Source organism: Setaria italica, chromosome I, assembly GCF_000263155.2.
Source record: "Setaria italica strain Yugu1 chromosome I, Setaria_italica_v2.0, whole genome shotgun sequence".
Lineage (NCBI taxonomy): Eukaryota > Viridiplantae > Streptophyta > Magnoliopsida > Poales > Poaceae > Setaria > Setaria italica.
The window spans coordinates 32,283,969-32,307,237 of NC_028450.1; the positions used below are offsets into that span (position 1 = coordinate 32,283,969).

At 46.1% G+C, this 23,269-nt stretch overlaps 5 protein-coding genes across 6 annotated transcripts; all 5 read left to right on the forward strand.

The window, feature by feature from the left end:
- Positions 1-542: 542 nt before the first annotated feature.
- On the forward strand, positions 543-3,246 carry LOC101766965 (bifunctional nitrilase/nitrile hydratase NIT4). Its single transcript, XM_004953148.4, has 5 exons — positions 543-1,009; positions 1,647-1,826; positions 1,933-2,226; positions 2,374-2,655; positions 2,867-3,246. The coding sequence occupies exons 1-5, from the start codon at positions 862-864 to the stop codon at positions 3,034-3,036; spliced, it is 1,074 nt and encodes a 357-aa protein (XP_004953205.1). The 5' UTR covers positions 543-861; the 3' UTR covers positions 3,037-3,246.
- A 550-nt stretch (positions 3,247-3,796) lies between these two features.
- On the forward strand, positions 3,797-7,064 carry LOC101767363 (bifunctional nitrilase/nitrile hydratase NIT4). The gene is made up of 5 exons (XM_004953149.4): positions 3,797-4,135; positions 5,017-5,208; positions 5,763-6,056; positions 6,245-6,526; positions 6,650-7,064. Exons 1-5 carry the CDS (start codon positions 3,991-3,993, stop codon positions 6,820-6,822), a joined length of 1,086 nt encoding a protein of 361 aa, XP_004953206.1. The 5' UTR covers positions 3,797-3,990; the 3' UTR covers positions 6,823-7,064.
- A 126-nt stretch (positions 7,065-7,190) lies between these two features.
- On the forward strand, positions 7,191-11,640 carry LOC105914536 (receptor kinase-like protein Xa21). 2 transcript variants are annotated; one of them, XM_022823407.1, is made up of 2 exons: positions 7,191-10,546; positions 11,565-11,640. In XM_022823407.1, the coding sequence occupies exons 1-2, from the start codon at positions 7,888-7,890 to the stop codon at positions 11,603-11,605; spliced, it is 2,700 nt and encodes an 899-aa protein (XP_022679142.1). In that variant the 5' UTR covers positions 7,191-7,887; the 3' UTR covers positions 11,606-11,640. The 2 variants fall into 2 exon arrangements, with proteins under 2 accessions (XP_022679142.1, XP_012702196.1); XM_012846742.2 differs by lacking the exon at positions 11,565-11,640 and adding an exon at positions 10,831-11,384.
- Positions 11,641-11,721: 81 nt separating this feature from the next.
- LOC101767762 (E2F-associated phosphoprotein) lies at positions 11,722-14,655 on the forward strand. The gene is made up of 3 exons (XM_004953150.3): positions 11,722-11,854; positions 12,049-12,214; positions 14,124-14,655. The coding sequence occupies exons 1-3, from the start codon at positions 11,773-11,775 to the stop codon at positions 14,380-14,382; spliced, it is 507 nt and encodes a 168-aa protein (XP_004953207.1). The 5' UTR covers positions 11,722-11,772; the 3' UTR covers positions 14,383-14,655.
- A 2,080-nt stretch (positions 14,656-16,735) lies between these two features.
- On the forward strand, positions 16,736-17,878 carry LOC101768170 (transcription factor TCP21-like). The gene has a single exon (XM_004953151.4). It carries the CDS (start codon positions 16,839-16,841, stop codon positions 17,499-17,501), a length of 663 nt encoding a protein of 220 aa, XP_004953208.1. The 5' UTR covers positions 16,736-16,838; the 3' UTR covers positions 17,502-17,878.
- Positions 17,879-23,269: the final 5,391 nt, after the last annotated feature.

Genomic DNA, 23,269 nt, shown 5'->3' on the forward strand with positions numbered 1-23,269 from the left:
GTACATCATCATGGTTCATTGGCAACGTGCGTCCTACTGGATGAATCTCGAAGGAATTTTGAATGACTCAAATTCCCATCATTCCATGGAGTGAGAACTGAAGACTGATACCTATGGGTCGTCCTTATGCTTATTTGGCACTACTTTGAGACTCGTTATTGGTGAATTAGTAGATTAAATTATGAGGGTGGTGTTGTGGTGATAAAAGTCGTGGCATGGATTAATATTTAATAGGTTGGAGAGATCAAAGATGTCAGATGCGTACATTGTCACTGCCCATTATCCTTCTACAATCTCGTATTGTCTTTCAGCTCTGTTCCTCCTCCCTTCAGCAATCAGTACATTATCCTTCTACATCGCCTTCAGTATATTGCCTGACAGATCTGATGCTGATGGGGGGCGATTTCAATTGGTCCAGAAAAGAGTAATTCTGTACTGTAACCCTTGCCGTTTTGTAATAAAAATAGCACAGAATATCGATGCAAATCGCAGAAGTTTACAGTGACCTGCACAAAACTTGCCGAGACGGTAGGCTGGAAGAACCCCGATCTCCGTCTTCCTTCCTGTGGCCGCCGCCGTCCCTCTCCGTTCTCCCTTATAAACCGCCTCACCAAACCCGACGGATGGGGTGGTGCTCCCCGTCCACTCCCCGGCAGCTCCTCTCCACGGCCTCCCTCTTCGCCCTCGGCGCGGGCCTCCTCGCCTACGGCATCCACCTCTCCTACGTCAACATCGAACCCCAGCGCGCGCGCACGCTCGCTCGCGACCAGTTCGTCCGCGACTACCTCCGCAAGAAGCACGACAAGTAGCCCGCCCCCGGGCCCCGGCCCGACGCGCCCGATCGCTCAGTACTCTGAGACGATGGCGGCCCTGGCTCCAGCGAGCTCGGGCGGTGAGTCCGTTATCGCGGAGGTGGAGATGAACGCCGGCACCGATCAGGACGCCGGCACTGTTCGGGTCACCGTCGTGCAGGCGGCGTCCGTGTTCTACGACACCCCTGCCACTCTCGGTGCGTGCAGCTTTGCTCTTCCCCCGTTGTCGCTGTAGTTGTTGGAGTAGCGCGCATGGTGTTCGATTCATTGTCTCGCCCGTGTGGCGGTCTTGATCAGTGCTGCGCGCGCGAGGTGATTGCTTGCTTGTCTCGTCAAAACTAGCTTTGTGAATTGTGTTCAGTGATGGATCGTAGTCGTAAAACTGCACGGAGAAAATTGTTTAATTGAATTGTGACAGTGTCATTATATGGTGATTCATTTCTCAAATACTGTACCGATTGTTTGACATGGCGGCATCTGCTTCAAGGAGACATTGTTCTCTATAGTGATCTTAGATATATGGATGGAGCAGTAGGTTTTCTCAGGGTTAATGAGCATGAGCTATACGGGATAAGGAGTTGATACTGCCTTTTCTTAGATAGTGGTGGGTGAGTTGTGTGGACAGTTTTACTTGCTTGGAGGATTAGGTATTTCAGGTGCGATACACAGGCATTTAAATAAAATCTTTATCTGCATACTATTATGTGCCACCTCAGTTCCTACCCAGTACTGGAGTCACAATTTTTTTTACAATAATCCTTTTATCAGCCTTTTAAGTCTGATAGCTTTGGAGATGAGGCATTTTGTAAATTTCTTCAATGATTTGTACTACAGATAAAGCAGAAAAATTGATGGCGGAGGCAGCTGGATATGGTTCACAGTTGGTTTTATTTCCAGAAGTCTTCATTGGTGGCTATCCTCATGGGGCTACCTTTGGACTCGTTGTTGGCAATCGCACTGCCAAGGGAAAGGAAGACTTTCGGAAGTATCATGCATCAGCCGTAGATGTGCCTGGTATTCTAAAATGATGTTAATGTATCAATGTTTATTTTTCACCAATGTACGCATCTGTTATTTCTAGGAAGCACTTTGTAAACATTTCAATGTTTGATGGATGCAGGCCCAGAAGTATCCCGCTTAGCTGCATTAGCTGGAAAATATAAGATTTTTTTGGTGATAGGGGTGGTTGAAAGGTCAGGATACACACTTTACAATACAGTGCTCACCTTTGATCCCCTGGGAAAATACCTAGGGAAGCACCGTAAGCTCATGCCTACCGCACTGGAACGAGTATTTTGGGGGTTTGGAGATGGATCTACAATACCTGTCTATGATACTCCTCTTGGAAAAATCGGTGCCCTCATTTGCTGGGAAAACAGAATGCCACTTCTCAGGACCGCCATGTATGCTAAAGGTATTTCTGTTTCTTGCTTAGCTAAGTACAGTATCTGAAACAAAGTGCAGGAACATAATTTGGAACCATAAGGTGTAACTGCTGAAATGCACCACATGCACAGATGCACTTGAGTTAATCTTTCATACCCGAGTCCTATGTTTACAGGTGTTCAGATATATTGTGCTCCCACTGTTGATTGCGTGACAAGTTGGCAGGCTTCTGTGACACATATTGCCCTTGAAGGGGGATGCTTCGTGCTGTCAGCAGTGCCGTTCACCCGCAGAAAGGACTATCCTCCCCCTCCCGAGTATACATTTGGTAGCCTAGAGGAAGAGCCATCCCCGGAATCTGTTGTTTGTTGTGGAGGGAGTGTCATCATTTCACCATCTGGAACAGTGTTGGCAGGTCCCAACTATGAAGGCGAGGCCCTCCTCACAGCTGACCTGGGTAAGAAACCAAGGAATTCAAATACATTCCAGGCAAAATATCCCAGTATACATTCATCATATGCATTAAGCATTATGACATGGTAGGTTAGTTATGTGCTTGCATTCCAGATAACAGTATCATATGTTTCGCAAAAAAAAAAATGATAACAGTATCATATGCATTAGGGCACGCATAATTCTCATTGGAAATTGCCTGGTATGGTTCACAGACCTTGGAGAGATCGTTCGAGCCAAGTTTGATTTCGACGTGGTGGGCCACTACTCGCGACCAGAGGTGCTGAGTTTGGTGGTGAATACCGATCCAAAATCTGCTGTCTCCTTCGCTTCCGACGCAGAGAAGACTTTTGCTGGAAAGAGGGATGACGTTTCGAAGACCTAATGACCACACATCTTTAATCGCCTTATACAACAAATTGCAAGTGGCCATTGCATCACAATAATTGTGGGCTTTCTGTTGTACGTTTGCGAATAAACTGTTATGTTCAGGACGGTGGATCTTATCCTAAGGTCTGGCTTAAAAGTCATGTCTATTTTCTGGCGCTGTCGCTTCGTGAAAATCGGGACAAAGAAGTCCCATCGTCTTCGTGCCGATTTGCGAGTAATGCTATTTTGTTGTCAAATGATAATTGATCGGCCACTTGGACAGTGATGGGTTTGGTTCTATCAGTCCGCTCGATGTGGTCAAGATAGTGAGCCTGCAAAGGTCGTGTGGGTCGAAAACGACCATCACCTTGTCCTCAAGCATCACACTGTCTATTTTACTTCGTTCTCTTCATCTGGACCAGTGTAATAATCCCGTAAGCAAAAAGGAACAAGAAAAATGATCATGGGAACCATTGCCTGAAGCATGTCATGAGATCGCGACGAATCACCATTTTTTCTTAACAGCCATCAGACACACCAAAGATGTTATAAATGTTGCAAATGCACCTAAAAACATTCAACAAAAAAGTTAGTTTCTTTACTGACTTCGTCCTTACAAGGCTGATTTTCTACTACTCTCTTCTTTACTGACTGTACAACTTACAAGTAGACATTTGTAGCCAGTAGCCACCATCTTGGAATCTCACGTGATCTTGAACCAAAGGAAAAGAAAAGAAAAACAGAAACTGGGAAGAAAAGCCTAGAAGCGTCGTGATAGAACGCTCCTCTTCCGGCCTTACTGTACTTGCCTTCCCTCGCCCACCATCCAAACAAAAACCGAAGAGAAGCCACACGCACGCGCACAAGGCACAAGCACAAGTCCACTGGCGATCCACTCCCCCGCGCGCTCGTCGCCTCGTCCCCACCTCCGCTTCGTCCCCGAGCAAGTGGCAGTAGCAGGCCCACACGGATGGCTCTGGTGACATCGGGCTCGGGCGGCGGGCCGGTGATCGCCGAGGTGGAGATGAACGGCGGCGCCGACCCGAGCGCGACCACAGTGCGCGCCACCGTCGTGCAGGCCTCCACCATCTTCTACGACACCCCCGCCACTCTCGGTACGCACGCGCTCGCGCTCCCCCTCTTCTCCGACTTTGAGTGCTTGTAGGGACGTTTGCGCGCGCGCTTGTTTGCGGTAAATTAGTAGGTGCCTGTTGTGCCTGTACCTGTATGAAAGGTGTTCGTCCCATTGCCTCTGTCGCGCGCTCTAAGCTGGGGTCGCGGGGATGTGATGGCCCGCCGGCATAATGTGATTATGCGATCGATAGATGTAGGCGAAAAGGGTGCAGATTCGCACAAGAGGCTGCATCTATGGTCTTGTGATGGAACGCGCCTGACCGAGAGATGTAGGAGCTCAGAGTGGAGACTAGCACCGCCTCTTTTAGCTCATTAGAGTCGAAATTTGATCACTAATGTCAGCATTAAGGCTTCCTTGACTTCAAAAGTATGGAAGTTCTATTTGCCACATTTCAATGGAGGATCTTTAAGCAGCACACACATACTAAAGTTTAAGGTCAAAGTTTAACTAAGCTAGCAGGCAGTAGAGGAAGTTTTGGTGTGGGCATATATGTCATTTTTTTTAAGCTTATTGTTTGCTTCAGTTGTTGAAAGAAACTGCCGCCAGTGTGATCTACATGAAATGCTTTTTTCCCCTACTAAGCCAAATAAAAGTTTTCAAAAGCAAAAGATGCATTGCAGTTACACTATCGAGTTTTGCTGTTGTAGTATGCAGTGTTCTGGCCACTGTGCCAAGTTCCATACGTTCGTCACATCCAATCAATGCAATTGCCTGGGAGAGGAACAGGAATGGATGATTTTTCTGCTTTTACCTGCATATCAGCATACGATGAAGTATTGTACTAATATTGTTGGGAAGATAAAGTGTATTTCAATAAACTTATCCATATGGGTTTGTTGTCAAATACTATTTTCACTACAGATAAAGCAGAGAGATTGATAGCAGAGGCTGCTGGGTATGGTTCACAGTTAATTGTGTTTCCGGAAGCTTTTATTGGAGGCTATCCCCGTGGATCCACTTTTGGCTATGGGATCAGTATTTGTATTGCTAATCCAAAAGACAAGGGAAAAGAAGCATTCAGGAGGTATCATGCAGCTGCTATAGATGTGCCTGGTATGTCGAAATACTATGTAACACATCTGTTCCTTATTATCAGTTCTCTTATCATTGTTGAACTGTCTCTCACGGCCCTTAGGTGTTAGCTTCTCCATATTTTTCTGTATGGGTTTGGGAATATTTTTACCCTTTTCATGCTTGATGTATGGCAATTCGTATAAGGTTGGGCACGAATAGGTTGTTCATGGCCTTCCAGAAAATGCTAACTATTTAATAGTTCTTCCACTCTTATTGATTTAGCTGATGAATGATAGTGCTTGTGGTGTCCCCAGTATGTGGAAAATCATTTAATTTGCTCCTTTTGTTGATACTTGGCAGTGCTGCTTCATCTACATGTTATGAGCCATGTTAGTCCATTCCTGACACTGATTTCTATTATCCAGTAACTTAAGATCCTTTTCAGGGTTTGCAGCTACATATTATATATTATTTTCACTGTTTTAGTTTTCCATTTATCACAGTCAATACATTTTCGATCTTTTTCATTACTATAGACATGTAGCTTGTTTCAACCAGATGTATATATCTACTTACTGACAGAAAGCCTACAGGTCCAGAGGTGACACGCTTGGCTGCTATGGCTGGAAAATATAAGATTTTCTTGGTGATGGGGGTGATTGAAAGGGAAGGTTATACACTTTATTGTTCGGTGCTCTTCTTTGATCCTCTTGGCCGTTACCTGGGTAAGCACCGCAAGCTCATGCCTACAGCATTAGAGAGAATTATATGGGGATTTGGAGATGGATCGACAATTCCTGTTTATGATACTCCACTTGGAAAGATTGGGGCCCTCATTTGCTGGGAAAATAAAATGCCACTTTTGAGGACAGCACTTTATGGTAAAGGTAAGAATTAGAGTCTTGTGCTGATAAATTTCCGACGGACAGCTTACCAATACGTATCATTATTTCCTGAGTTCATTGGATTGGATGGAAGCCTTGGATTGAAAAGGAAATATACTTTCAGCACAAATCACATTGCTGAAGCAATGGTACAACATGTACTTGAGTTTCTTCCCTTATGTTGTATGCAGGTATTGAAATATATTGTGCCCCCACAGCTGATTCCAGGCCTGTTTGGCAAGCCTCCATGACGCATATTGCCTTGGAGGGGGGTTGTTTTGTCTTGTCAGCAAACCAATTCTGCCGCAGAAAGGACTATCCTGCCCCACCGGAGTATGAATTTGCTGGTTTAGGCGAAGAGCCCTCTGCAGACACTGTTGTTTGCCCTGGAGGCAGCGTTATCATTTCTCCATCTGGAGAAGTCTTGGCAGGTCCCAACTATGAGGGAGAGGCGCTCATTACAGCTGACCTTGGTAAGAATGCAAACACACAATATGCTTTGCTCAAGCATAGTCTGTACCAGTGTTTCCATAGTTGTTTCGGCACCAATTTTGAATTGTTAAAACATTATACCACATTATTGACTCCATTTGCAGATCTGGGAGAAATTGTTCGGGCCAAGTTTGATTTCGACGTTGTGGGTCACTATGCTCGACCTGAGGTCCTGAGCTTGGTCGTGAATGACCAACCACAGCTCCCTGTGTCTTTCACTTCTTCCGCTGACAAGGCTTCAGATGTGAAGAGTGACAACATTACTAAGTCCTACTGATTGACGATGGTCATGAAACTCAGTTGTACCAATGCCTTGGTGACTGGTGGTTGGGTCTGTCTTGGATGGGAGTTGGGAGTTGCAACTTTTGAACTCTTTAGTGTAATGTACAAGAGAGGCGAAAAACATGGCGGGCGCACTTAATATTCCTTGTGTTGCTTGTAAAAGGAATGTACAGTGTCTCAAGGATAAACATCGTCTATGCAGGATGTGCCCTCTCATCAACAAAAATAGTCCTCGCAGTTTCGCCTTTATCTGCCCGTGCCTTTTTATGCTACCTGACGACGCCATACTATCTGGTAGTCCGATCCGAACACTATTCAAGGAAACCGAGCAGGATCGGTGTCCTGCACGACGGGAACCCTCACCGACAAAGGTAATTCTACGGATCAATTGCTTCTGTTTCAGACTTTCAGCTAGCTAGCCATCTTTCGCTTCAACCTCGTGTTTCTTTTTCCAAAAACCTGATCTGTGCATTCGTCGGTTTCCACCTTGTGTTTAAACATCGCGTCCCATTTCCTGAATCTAGGACGTTGTTCGTTTTCTGGTGCTAATTTGGTACTTCCAATCAGCAGTTAATTGAAGGTTCCTGAGAATTCAGAAATGTTGCTGACTCCGTCAAAAGAGTCCATCAGTCAATGATAGTACAATGTCTATCGTGCCTGTCTTCATCTTTTCGAGTGGAAACTATAATGTGGTCGCAGACATTGCGTGCACGTCGCGCCGTCGCGGGGACTGTGTGGAAAATTCTTCCGTCCAGGATACCAGTGCGAGATGGCCTAAGCGACGACCTTGAGTCATTCACTCTCTGGTGCTGGTACCTCTTTCTTGCGAAGCAAACACCTACAAGAATTGCAAGTTTCTGCTGTCCACTCCCACAACGAAGCAGCTCTGCCTGTAGCTCTGTATAGATCCACTCCAGGACTGCTGCCGACGGCACGCCCAAATCTTTCGAGGCTATGCTTCTGTACGCCTTGTGCAAGTGACACTGAGGTCGTTGGTCCTGCATGCACACAGCCCACTTAACCTCAAATCTTCCCTTCGATTTCTAGACCTTCCTCCTCCATGCACGTATTGCATCTGTTCTGTTTCTTCCGGATACTACGTCCATGTTTGGCCGCGTTACCAAGAAGCAGCCATGATTCAGCCGACAAGCTCACTCTGCTGTCCTTCAAGTCCATGCTTCTGGACCCAGCCGGCTCGCTTGCTTCATGGAACTCATCCAACCACCTCTGCAGTTGGAGGGGAGTTGTTTGCGGCCGTCGGCATCCTGAAAGAGTCATCGCGCTTCAGATGAACTCGTTCAGCTTGGCAGGACGTATCTCTCCATTTGTGGGCAATCTCACCTTCGTTAGGGAGCTCGACCTCAGCAACAACCATCTTGACGGGAAGATCCCTGAAGAGCTTGGCCAACTAAGGCGGCTCCAGGTTATTAACCTCACCAGGAACTTCTTGGAGGGAAGCATCCCGGCAGCTTTGGGAAGGTGCACTCAACTCTTGTATCTTAACCTTGGGTTCAACCATCTTCAAGGTGAGCTTCCATCAGAAATAGGATCTTTGAAAAATATTGTCTTCTTGAACCTTGTCGCCAATGGCCTGTCTGGACAGTTCCCACAATTCATAGCAAATCTATCATCGATCCAAGCCTTGGGTCTTGGAAACAACACGTTTTCGGGACCTTTTCCATCATTCCTTCACCAGCTACCCAATCTGTCTCGAGTTTCCATTGAGTTCAACAACTTGTCAGGAGTCATCCCTCCTTCATTTTGGAACATTTCCACACTAATAGGCTTTTCTGCAGCTGGAAATGCCATTTCTGGGACAATACCTTCAAATGCATTCAATAACTTTCCTCATCTCCAAGTATTCTATATGGAAAACAACCTGTTTCATGGCCGTATCCCTGCTTCATTAGGTAACGCTTCTCATCTTTCGAGAATCCAGCTTCATACTAACTTCTTTAGTGGCAGTGTTCCCCCTGAGGTTGGGAAATTAAAAGATCTTCAATTTCTTAAGCTCGCTGATAATTTCCTAGAAGCTAATGAAACTATAGGTTGGGAATTTGTAAATGCCTTGACTAATTGCACCCAGTTACAGATGTTAGAATTGGCTTTTAATAGGTTTGGTGGAGTGCTTCCTGGTTCGTTTTCAAATCTGTCTACTTCGCTATTCTATCTTATCCTTGAAAACAACACAATTTCTGGGACCATACCTGAGGGGATCGGCAATCTTATCAACTTACAAGGACTTGACCTGAGCAATAACCATTTCACTGGAGCTCTGCCATCGTCCCTGGGCATGCTTCAAAGTTTGAATGGTTTCTCTGTGGCAAATAACAAGTTAAATGGTTCAATTCCATTGTCCATAGGTAATCTCACACAGCTAAATTATTTGATCTTCCTATCAAATGAATTCGGCGGTACAATACCCAGAGCTCTTGGAAATCTGACGAATTTGTTGGAACTGCTTCTTGCTTATAACAACTTCGTAGGATCAATTCCAATCGAAATATTTAACATCCACACACTCACTATAGCTTTGGATTTATCCCATAACAAACTGGAGGGATCAATACAAACAGAAATTAGAAATCTGAAAAATCTTGTAGAATTGCATTTAGAGTCTAATATGTTGTCAGGAGAGATCCCATCCAGCTTAGGTGAATGCCAGCTTCTCCAAAATCTCTATCTAGCAAATAATTTATTCACAGGTAGTATTCCATTAGCATTGGAGGAAATGAAAGGTCTGGAAATTCTTGACCTATCACGGAACAACTTTTCAGGTCAAATTCCTGAATTCTTGGAGAATCTAAGCTCGCTCAGTCACCTAAATCTTTCCTTCAATAACTTTTCTGGTGAAGTACCAACTTCTGGTGTTTTTGCAAATGCTACTAAAATTTCAATCCAAGGCAATGATGAACTCTGTGGTGGCATATATTATCTTCATTTGCCTACATGTTCTTCTGAATCATCAAAGAGAAGGCACTCATCCCCTGTTATTCTGGTTGTTATTCCTCTTGCTGCAACATTAGGAGTCCTTTTGTTGGTCTACCTTTTCCTTACTTGCCATAAGAAAAAATCATCTGAAAATCGTTCCACAGAGTCCATGGAAGGCCATCCATTAATCTCTTATTCCCAGTTGGTAAAAGCAACAGAAGGTTTCTCAACGACCAACTTGCTAGGGACGGGAACGTTTGGGTCTGTGTTCAGAGGAACGCTATGTTGCAGAAATTATGAAAATCTTGTGGCTGTAAAAGTACTCAAACTTCAAACGCCTGGCGCGCACAAAAGTTTTGAAGCTGAATGTGAAGCTATGAGAAACTTGCGACACCGAAACCTTGTGAAGATAATCACATCCTGCTCAAGCATCGACTCCAAAGGGGATGATTTCAAAGCCATTGTATTTGACTTCATGCCAAATGGTAGCCTAGAACATTGGTTACATCCAGGTGCAAGCAACCAGCTAGAGCAGAGGTGCTTAAACCTCCATCAAACAGTGAGCATTATTTTTGATGTGGCTTATGCATTGGATTATCTTCACTGGCACGGTGTTGCGCCAATTGTGCATTGTGATCTTAAGCCAAGTAATGTACTTTTGGACGCTGATATGGTAGCCCATGTTGGAGATTTTGGACTTGCCAAGATTCTTGCCGAGGAATCCTCTTCTTTCCAGCCCTCGACGAGCTCCATGGGATTTAGAGGGACAATTGGATATGCTCCTCCAGGTCAGCCTTAAATGTATATCTTACAATTTTTAAATTATGTACTGAACAAAATGCATATATTTAGAGTTAGGAATAAATTGCACCAGGTGCCTCTAAACCTCATGTTAATCCGTGAATCCGGTGATACTTTAAAATGTTGATATCTTTTCTTGCTTGGTGTGTCTTCCATTTTCCTGTTATTTCTGGAACGAACAACTTGCTAAAATTAGCAGTACATGAGCAAAGTATCAAATGTTCCCCAGTAGTTTATATTCACAGCTTCACTGTTCGGTTCGATGTAACAGAATATGGTGCTGGAAATATTATTTCAACCCATGGAGACATCTATAGTTATGGAATTATTATCCTTGAGATGGTAACTGGGAGGAGGCCCACGGATAACACATTCGGGCATGGATTGAGCCTTCGAAAATATGTTGAGATGGCAATTAACAACCGAGTTATGGACATTGTCAACATAGAGTTGGTGACAGAACTTGAAAATGAGAATGCAAGAGTGGATGGTGCACCAAATAGAAAAATGCTGCACTCCCTAATTTCATTACTTAAACTTGGAGTGTTATGCTCCGAGGAAACACCATCGAGTAGGATGTCAACCAAAGATATCATCAAAGAACTGCATGCAATCAGAAAGGCCCTCACTTAAGGCCTATCAAAAGAGAATGGAGGGAGTAGAAAGCATGGCAAATACTCTTCGCTGGATTCTTAAGAGAGTGTAGTACTTGTGAATTGTGATGTCGTATGATGTATCTCTTGAAATGTAGAGAACCATCCCTTGATGCATGGGTTTCAATTAAAGATTTAAATGCATATATAAAGCAGCCCAAAATTTGCAGGCTTTGCATGTCTTGTGCTATCACTTGTACAGTTGTGCTCAGTTTGAATTTGGAAATGAACTCCAAATGCCCGTGCTGATTGTGAGCTTTTAGCTGAACACAAGCTGCATACGGATCGAAGGTATTTGTATTTCTAAACGAACGCAAATGTATTCAAGCGTGCAGTATTAATACCGTTTCAGGAAGCAAAGCCATCATTCTTCCAGGCCAACCCACTGACTAAAAGAACCCACTTAAACATCTGGGCCGAAAAAAGACTGATAATTAGGCCTAACGTATAACGGCCCAGATACGGGCCACGGCGTACAAGAAGAGACCCGAACCAGTAGGAGAGGCCACGGACCAGCGAAGAACCAAAGAAGCAGTGAGAGAACGCCGGCAAGGAGAGTCATGGAGCCGGAGAAACCTGAGGAGGCGGCGAAGCAGCCAATGGATGCGGAGGCCGGAGACCCCGTGGATCCCCGCGAACTAGGTGACTGCTTAATCACCCTAACTACTTCTGCTTCAGACGGCTAATCTTCATATAAATCCTATCTTTTCCCCGTCGGAGAACCCTACCTCGGCAATTTGTGCAAGAAACAGCGGGTTTCTTACTCTGTTCTAGTAGCGCCCTAAAGCAATGTCTCTCATTCGCCCTTTTTGGTTCGTGCCGTCTCTTATTTGCAGTGTCCAGCGACGACGAAATAGACTACTCCGTCGAGCCCGAGTTCTACGATCCCGACCTGGATGACGTCGATGAGCGGTGGATGAATAGGCAGAGGAAAGGCCACACATCTGACGCCGTGCTTAGTTGCCCCGCCTGTTTCACTACCCTGTGCGTGGATTGCCAGAGGTAAAGCCTTCACTGCTTGACTTAGTCTGATTCAAGTAGGGCAATCTTGGATTGAAATCAGATCAATTTGTTTAGGTTACCCTATTTAGTTTTTTCTCTGTAAGCTAAGTAAATTTTATTTGGCAGTAATGAATTAATGATTGTTTTCTTATGGCGCCCTATAAGCCTTTGCAATGATGATTTATGGTAATGAGCCTATTAGTTGACAGGAATGCTTTTGTGAAACAAGAGTCCGAACCATTGTCGACAATTAATGAATTCAGTGACAATTCTAATGTATATCTCTTATATAGCCATGGTGTGATTAATTTGGAAGATACTTATGTTAGTACGGGAGGAACACTCCTGGAAGTGGGAAACCACAATTGTGTTCACTTACGAGGAACATCTAAATACCTATGGTAATAAACTTTTTCTGTGATGGATGCTGTAGGACTGCATAGCATTCACTGCACCTTCTCCAATTCTTTCGCTGCACCTTGTCCAATTCTCATCCCATCCTTTTAGGATATATGCAATAGTAGGACCTGTTTCTACCGAAAATGTTGTTTGTACGAGAATGAGAGTCCCAGATGTGAAAAGAATCATAACATAGTCTAATTATTTTTTTGTTTACAATTATTTGAATAATGTCTTTGTATCGTGAATCTGAAGCATGATTCTGCTCTGCTGTAATGTTGTTTTCTTGTTTCCTTTTGAATATTGTTCTGAAATACCTTAATTTTTAGATGTGTAAAATGCATGGGCGGCCCCTAAACTTGTTGTGCTGTGCCAAATAGGTCCATAATCACGCTAAGTCATTCACTGCAGGTCCAAAGCAACTTGGGCCCTCCTCCGTGCCTATTCTCTTCCCATTGGCAACTCCTTCATCTATCATTTCCTCATCCACATTATCAACAAAGAGAGCATCATCATCTTCTAAATCAGTCACTATAAAAAAAATTCAGGGTCATCCTCACTGTCACTGTCTTCACTACCACATGTCATGTTCTACTGCTTCTGCCTCTGCACCATCATCTGTCCTGTTCTTCAAGTTTGAATAAAAATCTGGTAGCTTCTCACCTTGCTTCTTGTGAAGAATTTCCATCTTCTTGGGGTTCAGCACCTTTGGATAGGAAGCAATTGGGTTTGCTACAAGGTCATCCCAATTTATGCGTGCAATATTGTCATCATGATCTAGTTACAGAACAAAACTCTTGACCTTGCTCACCACATATATTATCAGGCTGTCCTTGGTTGCCTCTCTGCCTTCCAGTCGACGAACTCTAGGATGGTAAGTGGCGAGTGATGTGAAGACTTGTGGAATCCATGATTGCAGGGGTCTCTGTGCTATTTGTCCGAGGCACCGAGAAGCCTCACATGAGCCGCACCTGCCTATGATGCCATGCTGGTGCCACCACGTCGGCATGGAGGAGGGCCCGAGTTGCTTTGGAGTGGCACAGCACGACAAGGTTAGGGGGCAGAAATGAGTTCTGAGAGTTGGTGTACCTATTTGGCACAGCACAATAAGAATAGGGATGCCATGTATTTTCCTCTTTTAAAATTTTATGTTTTTACTGTTTTATCTGTCTGATTATTGAATATTATTCTGGTGCTGCTGATTTGTAGAACTTCCAGTGGTTAGTTGCGGATGGCTTTGTTAGTATTGAGTTACAAGGTCTGGGATTATTCAGATTATGCAGTCATAAGACTTGTTTCTACTGAACATGTGTTTGAATAGGCACTCAGATAAAAAGAATCAGGAGATATATTTAGTACAGATTACTTGTTGACAATTCGGAAGCATTACTATGTCCGAAAAACATGATAACTTTTTTCCGTAACTTTATAAGTTACTTGTATTGTTTATCTCTCTGATATTGACCATTTTACATCTATACTGACATTGTTGATATTTGTTGATGCGCAGGCATGAGAAGTATGTAAACCAGTACCGCGCTATGTTTGTGCGCAACTGCAAGGTCAAGACTGATCAGATCTTACGAGAGGGCAAGAGCAAGAGGAAAAATCGCAAAGGAAAGGCTGCTGAACCTTCTACTACATCAGAAGCTGAAAGCAAGGGACAGGCTTATCACCCCGTCTGTTGCGAGGTCTGCTCAACTGAGGTTGGAGTGTTTGACGAGGATGAGGTCTACCACTTCTTTAATGTCATCCCTAGCAACTCCTGAATTTTGGTGATGTCGTTCTGTGAACTGTTGCTGTAGAAGTTTGTCAATCCATATAGTAGTAGTTGTATGGGATCGTATACTTGTGTCGATAATCAGTCTGTAACATCATGCTTCAAGTAGTTCAGTACGCTCTTTGTTCTGAATGCATGAAGTCATGCTTGTTATCGTGGCAATTAATGATTGACCGTACTAAATCTGTAAATCATGAGGTGTGTATGCGTAGGATGGCAAACAGATCCCCACATGGGAAGCAAAGCCAAGCCATGATGGCCATCCCTCCAGATCCGAAGTTGAGACAATGGTGCGTGCCCTCTGATTATTGTTGATAAATTGTTTTGCACGGCCAAGTTGAAGTTACATCAGTACCTTTGGCTTGTCCGGATGAACAAAAGACGTGGAGGTGGCTAGTAGCGTGGAATTGCTACATCATGTCGTGCTCCCTGGGCCAGACACTCATTTTCGCGAGGAAGGGTTCAGTCTTGTTACCTCCAGCGCAATCAGTACTGAGGTACAATTTCCGGCTTCTGCAAGGAAATTTCTAGCATCTACTTGGAACTTGTAAGGAAGGAATCGTTTGAACAAACTCCTGCCTGATGGGGCGAAAGAAACATTCTGGCGTTTGAAATGGGTCCTTGGAAGCCACATCTGCTAGTGCCTAGTGTTTGGAAATAAAATAGACAATAATCCTGCTAAACCAAAGCAGGTCTGCAGCCTCATGCTCTGGACATCAATTTTGGAACATTACCCGCAATCACTGATGAGGGGTGCGGTAAAAAACCATCTGTGGTCTGTGGGTGACGGCGGACGTGGATCGCCGACACGCCCCTTTTGGCCACCGAAGCCACGGGGGACTTTGCCGGGTGGGGCTCATCCCTTCCCTCCAGCTCTCCAGGCGGGGCGAGGCGAGACACGAGACATGCAGATCATATCCAAAACTAGGAAGGGCCGGTGGCCCGTCCATTCGCTGCCATCCCTTTCGACACAGGTCATCATCGCCATGATACCGGATTTGTTCGTCTCCCTCGGCTCGATCCACAACGATCCACATCCACCCCAGCCAGCCAGTCACACTCTGCCGCTGAAAAACGCTCCCCGCCCCGTCATCCAAGTCAACCAATCAATGCGCAGCTCAGTGACTCCTCCTCCAGAGTCCAGATCCATGCCGGTTTCGGCATGCCGGGTTGGCTTGCAAAAGTCGCGCGGCCACGACCTCCATGCTGGCTTTGGTACCATGGCGAATGGCCATGCACATCACGGTCGCTGCTCGGCCACCGTTCGCTCGGTCTGGCGGCTACGACGAATGAAGCCGGGAATTCGCTCGTTTGATGGGTAATTCTCCTCCCGGCGGCGGAGCGCACGGGATCGGGGCGCCAGGCTTTGACGTCGCCCATTCCATCCAGGCGCAAGTTGTGGGGAGGGCATCTGTACGCACGCACGGCACGATAACGATTTTTCAGCGGGGCAAAGGGGCGATCTCTCCACAGTCCCCGGCTGCCCGCCAGCAGTGTGTGTGCCCCATGACCCCATGTCCAAGAGTCAATCGCTGCTGCTGGGCGCTGGCTCATCTTCTTTCGATCGAAAACGATCTCGAATTCTCGATCGCCGTCTAATTTTCCTGCAACGATTCTTTGTTGCCAAGCCAGAGAGAGCTGGAAAGGTCAGGCTGCTGCTGTGCGTGCACAGTTGATTTGTTTCACCACCCCATACAAGATAAGCTAGTTTTTATGTGAGCTCGCTCGTGCCTGTCTAATCCAATCCCTCCCCAAGACTGATTGACCGCGATGTGATACGATGGTAGCTTGGGCGCTTGGGCTAGACTATTCGCCGCTACTACTATTTGTAAAAGACCTGCAGATTCCAGCAAAGTGAGAGCCGATGGGCCCAGATTCCCATGTGCCCTGCCCCCCTACTGGTACAGCGCCTACTGCTCGTCTGCGCCCCCGGCCCTCTTCCACCCCTCTGCCTACTGCCTTGCACTTTCCTGCCATCCATATGGTCACTTTTCTTCTCACTCTAAGGTTACCGCCTTTTACGTTGGCGGTAATAAACTGGTAATGATACACGTAGATGAGCAACAACACACCCTGATGAGTGATGAATACGTGGTTTTGTGGTGAACTCGCAGCTTGTTGCTAATGGAGTGAAGTGGAACTGGTACATGTCTGGTTTGACAGTGTTTTGCCCGTAGTGTTTTGTGCATATGTGCACGCATGCATGAAACGTGTGCACTGGCATGTTACTAGCAAATTCAGGTGTACGCGTACGTAGACAGTGAAATGCTGCAATGGTAAAACACGCGGAATAAAACTTTTGAAAGTCTACAGCAACTCCATTATAAATCTACCCGGTGTGTCCCTCTCCCCATCACCTCAAAAACCTCTCAAACCCCACCGGTCCACCACCACCAGCGCTCCCCCAGTCTCCAGCCCCGCAACACGACGAGGCAGGAAGGAGCCATGGCCACCACCCGCGACGTCTCCACCGCCGCCGCCATGTTCCACGTCTACCAGCCCCTGCCGGTGCCATCCACGGCTGCGCCCGCCGCCGCGGCGGCGGCAGACTGCGGCGGCGCCGTGGTGGTCCCCGCGAAGCCGGTCAAGAAGGAGGGCGGCGGGGGCAAGGACCGGCACAGCAAGGTGAACGGGCGCGGGCGGCGCGTGCGCATGCCGATCGTGTGCGCGGCGCGCGTGTTCCAGCTCACCCGCGAGCTGGGGCTCAAGTCCGACGGCCAGACCATCGAGTGGCTGCTCCGCCAGGCCGAGCCCTCCATCCTCGCCGCCACGGGTTCGGGCACCACCCCGGCCGTCTTCGTCTCCTCCTCCGCGCCGTCCACGTCCTCCTCCTCCTCCCACTACCACCAGCAGACCGTCCTCGGCAAGCGCCCGCGCGAGGAAGGAGGCGACGCCGCCGTCGGCACCGCGGCGGCAGCGTCCGCGTTCTGGGCGGCGCTGCCGGCGGCGCCGCGGACGACGGAGGCCTGGGGCTTCTCGCCGCTGGAGGCGCAGGCGGCGGCGGCCGCGGCCGCGTACGTGCCGATGGCGCAGGCGCACCACCACCACCTCAACCTGCTCGCCGCGCTCTCCGGCGCCGCCCGGCGCGCCGAGGAGGAGACCCGGTGACTCCGCGCCGCAGCTCCTGACACCCTCTACACGCGTCACTCGCGCATTGATCTTTTGCCCGTGTGTTCTTGGCATCGTTCTTGGTTTGTGTTGTGCTCGTGCTCCCCTACCAGTCCATCGGCAGTGTCTTGTGTGTCCACGATTTGATGAAAGATTGCAGTGGTGCTTGGTGCTAAATGTAAATACCAGTCCTTGCTTAGATCTTACTACATTTGGGTTGAATTAAATCGGGTAGCTCGCGTCGGAGTATGCCGTCTTTTGCTTAGGTTTTCTGCGCCTTTTGATTCCATGGAACTTGCTTCAGTTAGCATCTAGTCACTGTATCAACGCAACAAGTCATTTAGTACAAGCATAAATTCGTAAAGCTGGTGTTCTTTCGTGGTCGTTTCTTATTGTCATAGTCAATTAGCGATATAATTATCTATCTGATCGCAATGCTAATCATAGACTCCGGACATGAAAGCTCCATGTAAGCTCGTTAATCTCGGGTTCTTTTGACCCTGCTAATACCGCACAGGAATCGATGGTCTCTGGAATTTTTCAGATGTGCAATGCCCATCAATCCAGGCTATAGCTGCAGATTACAGCAATGATAACACTGGGGAGAGAGAGGGGACGAGAGAAAGAAAGAATCAAAGAATTCCCTTTCGCCCGCCCGGCCCGTCGGTCGCGCTCGCTTTTTCCCTCAAGACCTCGCTTTCCCTCTGCGGCGACGAGGGGGAAAGGGTGAGGGAGAGCGGCAAAAGGCTGCGGCGCCTGCGCGAGGCACAGTCGCGCTGCCGCGCTCTGAAAGGTCGAGGCCGTTGTGTGCCTGTGCCTGTGCCTGTGCTGCTGGGCCTGCGCGCCCCCGACCCGATTCGTGTCAAAGCTGGACGCAACTTCTCGGGCTTTGAACTGTAAAGATGCCCTGACCCCTGCCCTGTCCTCTCGTGCAGCGTACACAGCAGATGCCGTGCCTTGTGCCTCTCTCTGGTCTCGAGCTAGTTCCTTCAGTACTACCAGCTTGCGGCACAAGACTCGTTGACTTGGTAATGCACTCCGCCTGACTTTTTTTTTATTTTGATCCTTTTCGCGAAAATTTGTCACAAATAGACCCTGACGAAACCAATTCAAAAAATGATCCTTAGCTTGACGTCAGGATGGCTAGCGCCAAGATACAACATCTTGACGCCAACCTCCATGGCACCAAGATCCCCACCATAACCGCTGACCTAGCATCTGACGTGGCGCCAAGGCTTGGCGCCAAGATCTAGCGCCAAGCCTCCTACATAAAGCACCGGCCCTTCTTCCTGCCCGAGACTTCCTCCTCATTCTTCTTCACTCTCTCGGGTTTTTACTCTCCCTACTTCGCCCTATACTACAAATTGACATTTTAGTTTAGAAAACTTTCATTTGATCCGTGGATCTTGAAGAGCAAGGTATCCTCTTTCCCTCGTAGCTTTTTTCACATCGATTCACTATATATTTGTTGTATTTTTGAACTTAGGGTTTCATGCAAATGTAGGATGCCGAGGCGTGGAAAAGCTAAGAAGCTAAGGTAACCCCAGCGCACGTAGTTATGTTATGTGCTCATTGTTGTGGATCAAATGAAAAAACCTTAATTGTAGGTTTATTGTTAAGTGCGTTTGGTTCTTACAACGAAATAAACTAAATTGTAGTTATGGCGCCAAGATGACCGGAAATGCCTTCGATCCATTGCCTCTACCTAGTGGTGTTCCAGTGCCTATGTGCTTTTGCGGCGATCCTTGCAAGGTAGCCAAGTCCGATGAACATGCCACGTATCGGCAGAGGTATTGGATGTGTTCCAACTTTGCATTTGAACCTACACTTCATCAGCGCCGCATTAACATGTTGGTAAGGAATTGTTATTGTCTTATAATTATTGATCATATTTTTTTGTTTTATAACAATTGCATTTGTTGTAGACCCCTCCACCACTATGTGATTTTGAGTAGTGGATCGACACTGAGATCAATCCTGAAGACAAGGAGTTTTTGGAGTATATGTTGCGCTGGGATGCAGAGAGGAAGGAGATGTACGAGAAGAGGCTCAGAGAGGAGGCTGCAGAAAAGGAGCACAAGGAAGAGTAGGAAAGGAGACGTGTTGCTGCGAATAGGGAGGAGAGGGAGAAGAAGCTTGAGCGTGCACGCCGAGCGAAAGTAGCGATTGAGGAGAATCCCGATGCCTTGAGGAAGGGAAAGTGGCCTCATTGCACTCAGTAGTCATATTTAGTTTCTAGTTCTATGGTTTATTTATGAACAATATTTTCTACTAGGAGATTTTTATTATGTTGTCATGTAATGATGCACTTTAAGTATGGACATGCAAGTGGTAGACGACCTATGTTTATTTTGCAATGTAATGCACTTCGAAGTTGTATTCTAGTGAAATTTCCGCAGAAAATAAAAAGGGTACTTGTTAGTGAAATTTCGGTAGAATTTCCCCTATTTTTTGATGCAATCCATACAAAATTATGAGATGAATAGTGAATATAAATACAAACATACAAGCATATGACACATTCATAATAAAATCCACAATAGTTCAAAATGAAAGTCCATATACACAAATAGTCCATATAACACAAAGTCCATATACCACATAGTTAGCAATAAGTACCCTCAGTGCCTCCTGGTCTTACCCTTACCCTTGTGACCAAGGGTGTCGGTGCCTGAAGTGTAAGGAGAACGTGGGCGACGTAGTCTAGTGCCTACAACCTGTGTAGGCTGAGTCAAGGGAGCCTCGTGGAGCTGAGACGGGCCAAGCTCCTCGGGCCTCTGCTCATCGTCGTCGTCGTCGTCCTCAGATGCAATTGCGATGCCTAGCTGCTGCCACCAAATGAGAACATACGAAGTGGTACTGCCTTGGCCTACCACAAGTGCACTTGAAATCTCAGAGGACTACCACATGTATCCTCGACTCTCAGATCTCGCCGTCGGACGTTGTCCCACCCCTATGCTCGACCTGATAAGTCCCTGTGCCGAGATCAAAATATTGCACCTCATGTGTGGAAGCCCTTTCATTTGCAATGCTGAGGTGTCTCTTTGGTTTTTCAGCTCATCTCTCCCCAGCACTCCGCAACACTTCTGCTTTGGCGTGTCTTTCATTGAACCACGCAACAAGCCTGTAGAAGGTGAATTCAATGATTGCGTTCACAGGCATACCACGTATCCCCAATAGCAATTTATTGAATGACTCGGCCATGTTACTGCACTGAAACTTGTACCTCCAACCACCGGCGTCTTGAGATCTAGTCCACTTATCCAAATCTCTCATCAAACCAGCGAGCCATTGTCTACCTTCTGCATTTATTGCGGTCCTGACCTGCTCCAATTTGCGCTGAAAGTAATAGTCCTCAAGCTGACGAGCAGCAACTTGAAACAGATCAAAATTATCCTTCACACCATCCTTCCGAAGAAGGTTCTCCGCAAGGTGCCGAGTACACCAACGATGATGCAAAGGTGGATACCCCTCTATCTGCTCTTGCACAGCATGAAGTATGCCCTGATGCCGATCGGATATGATGCCAACCTCCCTGCCAGGCCCAACCACATGTATCCGGACTAGTCTTAAGAACCATCCCCAACTGTCATTGTTCTCCCTCTCAACCAATGCAAATGCCAAAGGAACCAACATGTTGTTCGCATCACAAGATATGGCTATAAGAAGTGTGCCCCCTGTATTTGCCAATCAAAAACGTACCATCAATAGAGAAAACAGGACAACAGTGCCTAAAGGCTTCCACACACTGAGGGAATCACCAGAACGCATGCCCGAATATTTGCCTCCCATCCTTCCAAGCATTTGGTTTTGGGATATACTCATAATGCATGCCTGGATTCACCGCTTTGATTGCATTAAAAAGCACTAGCAGCTGCTCGTACCCAGACTCCCAATCCCCCTATATCGTCTTCCACGCTCGCTGCTTAGCCCTCCAAGTTTTACCATAAGTCATCACATGACCTCCAAAAATCTCCTCAACAGTTCTGATAATTGTTCTAACTTTCATGTTGGGTTGTTCCTTCAATATTCCCATCAACCGCTTCACAATTAGGGTAGATGTTAACTGCGGATGTCTCACTATAAGCTCATGGTCAGCATAATTGTGTGGACCGACAACTTTTGTGATCTTCCACTTCCCGGTGATATTTTGCTTCCTTGCACAAACCCTCCATGGGCACTGTTCCTTGTCACACACAACTGTGTAACGGCGCTCTGCATATGAATGCAACAGTTTGTAAGGTCTCTTCCGTATCACCGCAAACGCTTGCAACCACCTCTTCAATGCGGGAAGGTCCTTAAATACCCTTCCCTCCTCAATAACCATACTAGGACTAGCTTCAGGTGCTTCTAGGAGCTCATCATCATGTCCTTCTGCAAACGTCTAATCAGAACGAGTACGATCACTAAACTCGTGAACTATCGGATCACGACGTCCAGGAAAGATACGCCTGAACATCTCAATATCACTCTCTGTCATCTCTCCAATAGGGCGATCATTATCAGAATCAAGATCCACTCCCATCTCGTATGCATCTTCATCATTGATAATTTCAACACTATTGGAGTCACGCAATCCATCTACACATTGCACTTGCGCAGCAACTAGAAGGACATCCACATTTTCTGGAATATCTCCTGCGAAGTACAAATATGAGTAAAGAAGAAATTGATGGAACGAATGGGGTTAGCTCCCAACAACAAAAACTGATAAGACACTTACTCGGATCATTCTAAGTGAAAAGGAACTCATTAGGAGAGTCCGCCACATCATCAACAATCCAACAACCATGTCCAACTACTTCATTGGGGGCAGATTCAGCATCGGGAATTGTAGGTGCAACCTCCACGTCCATAACAGGTTCTGGGACAGGAGGATCGAAGTGTGCCCGTTGACCCATTGGTCGGGAAAACCGACGAGGATTTGGATCAACTCCCACCCGACGAACAACCACTTCAACACTTGGGGAATGACCATTCATAACTGTTCTCACATATTTTTCCCACTGGCCTGCACACCGAATTGGGACCATCTTCCTTTGAATGTTGAGAGGGGAACCTAGGTGAAGTATGCCCTCGACTGTGATTTCATCATCTCCATTACAATGTAGCTCCTCCCGAGCCCTTGCAAGTAACTCACTAAACAAGGGTTTCTCATCAAATATCACAACCTCGCACTGCATGGCAACAAACTTAACACATCCGTAGTCATCCCTTTCCACGGTACCTCCATGATATATGCTCACTATGTTCTCCATCTAGTACATCAATATAATGACGCACAATTCATTTAGTCCATAATAAATGAAGCATTTTAAGTACAGTATGAAATAAGATAGTATCGATTGACTACTAACTACTAAATACAACTAACTAACTATGTCATACAACTAACTAACTATGTCACCTAATATGTACATATGTACTTAACTATACAACTACTTAACTAAATATCGTAATAACTAGTTTACTATGTAACTATACATCTAACTACGTAAATGAAATTGCAAATCCACCTGGTTAAATAGTGTCATGAGTGTTCTCCATTCCTTCTATCATTGCAATTCATACAAAAAACCTACCAAATTATATTAGTTTTCATATCTAACAATTCTATCTACCTGTCAATTTATCTATCTAACTATTTTATCTAATAGTCTACCTACCTATCTATATTCTACCTAACTATTCTAACTTATCAATATAACTATTTTATCTAACAATTCTACCTATCTATCTAAATGGAGTTCCGTGTCCAACACGTCTGC

Excerpts from the sequence above, each read along its gene's own strand:
- LOC105914536 (XM_012846742.2), top strand. The coding sequence starts at position 7,888 with ATGCACGTATTGCATCTGTTCTGTTTCTTCCGGATACTACGTCCATGT. Across the intron at positions 10,547-10,830 it reads AATTGGATATGCTCCTCCAG|AATATGGTGCTGGAAATATT; the intron begins GTCAGCCTTAAA and ends TCGATGTAACAG.
- LOC101767762 (XM_004953150.3), top strand. The coding sequence starts at position 11,773 with ATGGAGCCGGAGAAACCTGAGGAGGCGGCGAAGCAGCCAATGGATGCG. Across the intron at positions 11,855-12,048 it reads CGTGGATCCCCGCGAACTAG|TGTCCAGCGACGACGAAATA; the intron begins GTGACTGCTTAA and ends TCTTATTTGCAG. Across the intron at positions 12,215-14,123 it reads CTGTGCGTGGATTGCCAGAG|GCATGAGAAGTATGTAAACC; the intron begins GTAAAGCCTTCA and ends GTTGATGCGCAG.
- LOC101768170 (XM_004953151.4), top strand. The coding sequence starts at position 16,839 with ATGGCCACCACCCGCGACGTCTCCACCGCCGCCGCCATGTTCCACGTC.
- LOC101767363 (XM_004953149.4), top strand. The coding sequence starts at position 3,991 with ATGGCTCTGGTGACATCGGGCTCGGGCGGCGGGCCGGTGATCGCCGAG. Across the intron at positions 6,057-6,244 it reads GACAGCACTTTATGGTAAAG|GTATTGAAATATATTGTGCC; the intron begins GTAAGAATTAGA and ends TGTTGTATGCAG. Across the intron at positions 6,527-6,649 it reads GCTCATTACAGCTGACCTTG|ATCTGGGAGAAATTGTTCGG; the intron begins GTAAGAATGCAA and ends CTCCATTTGCAG.
- LOC101766965 (XM_004953148.4), top strand. The coding sequence starts at position 862 with ATGGCGGCCCTGGCTCCAGCGAGCTCGGGCGGTGAGTCCGTTATCGCG. Across the intron at positions 1,010-1,646 it reads CGACACCCCTGCCACTCTCG|ATAAAGCAGAAAAATTGATG; the intron begins GTGCGTGCAGCT and ends TTTGTACTACAG. Across the intron at positions 2,656-2,866 it reads CCTCCTCACAGCTGACCTGG|ACCTTGGAGAGATCGTTCGA; the intron begins GTAAGAAACCAA and ends TATGGTTCACAG.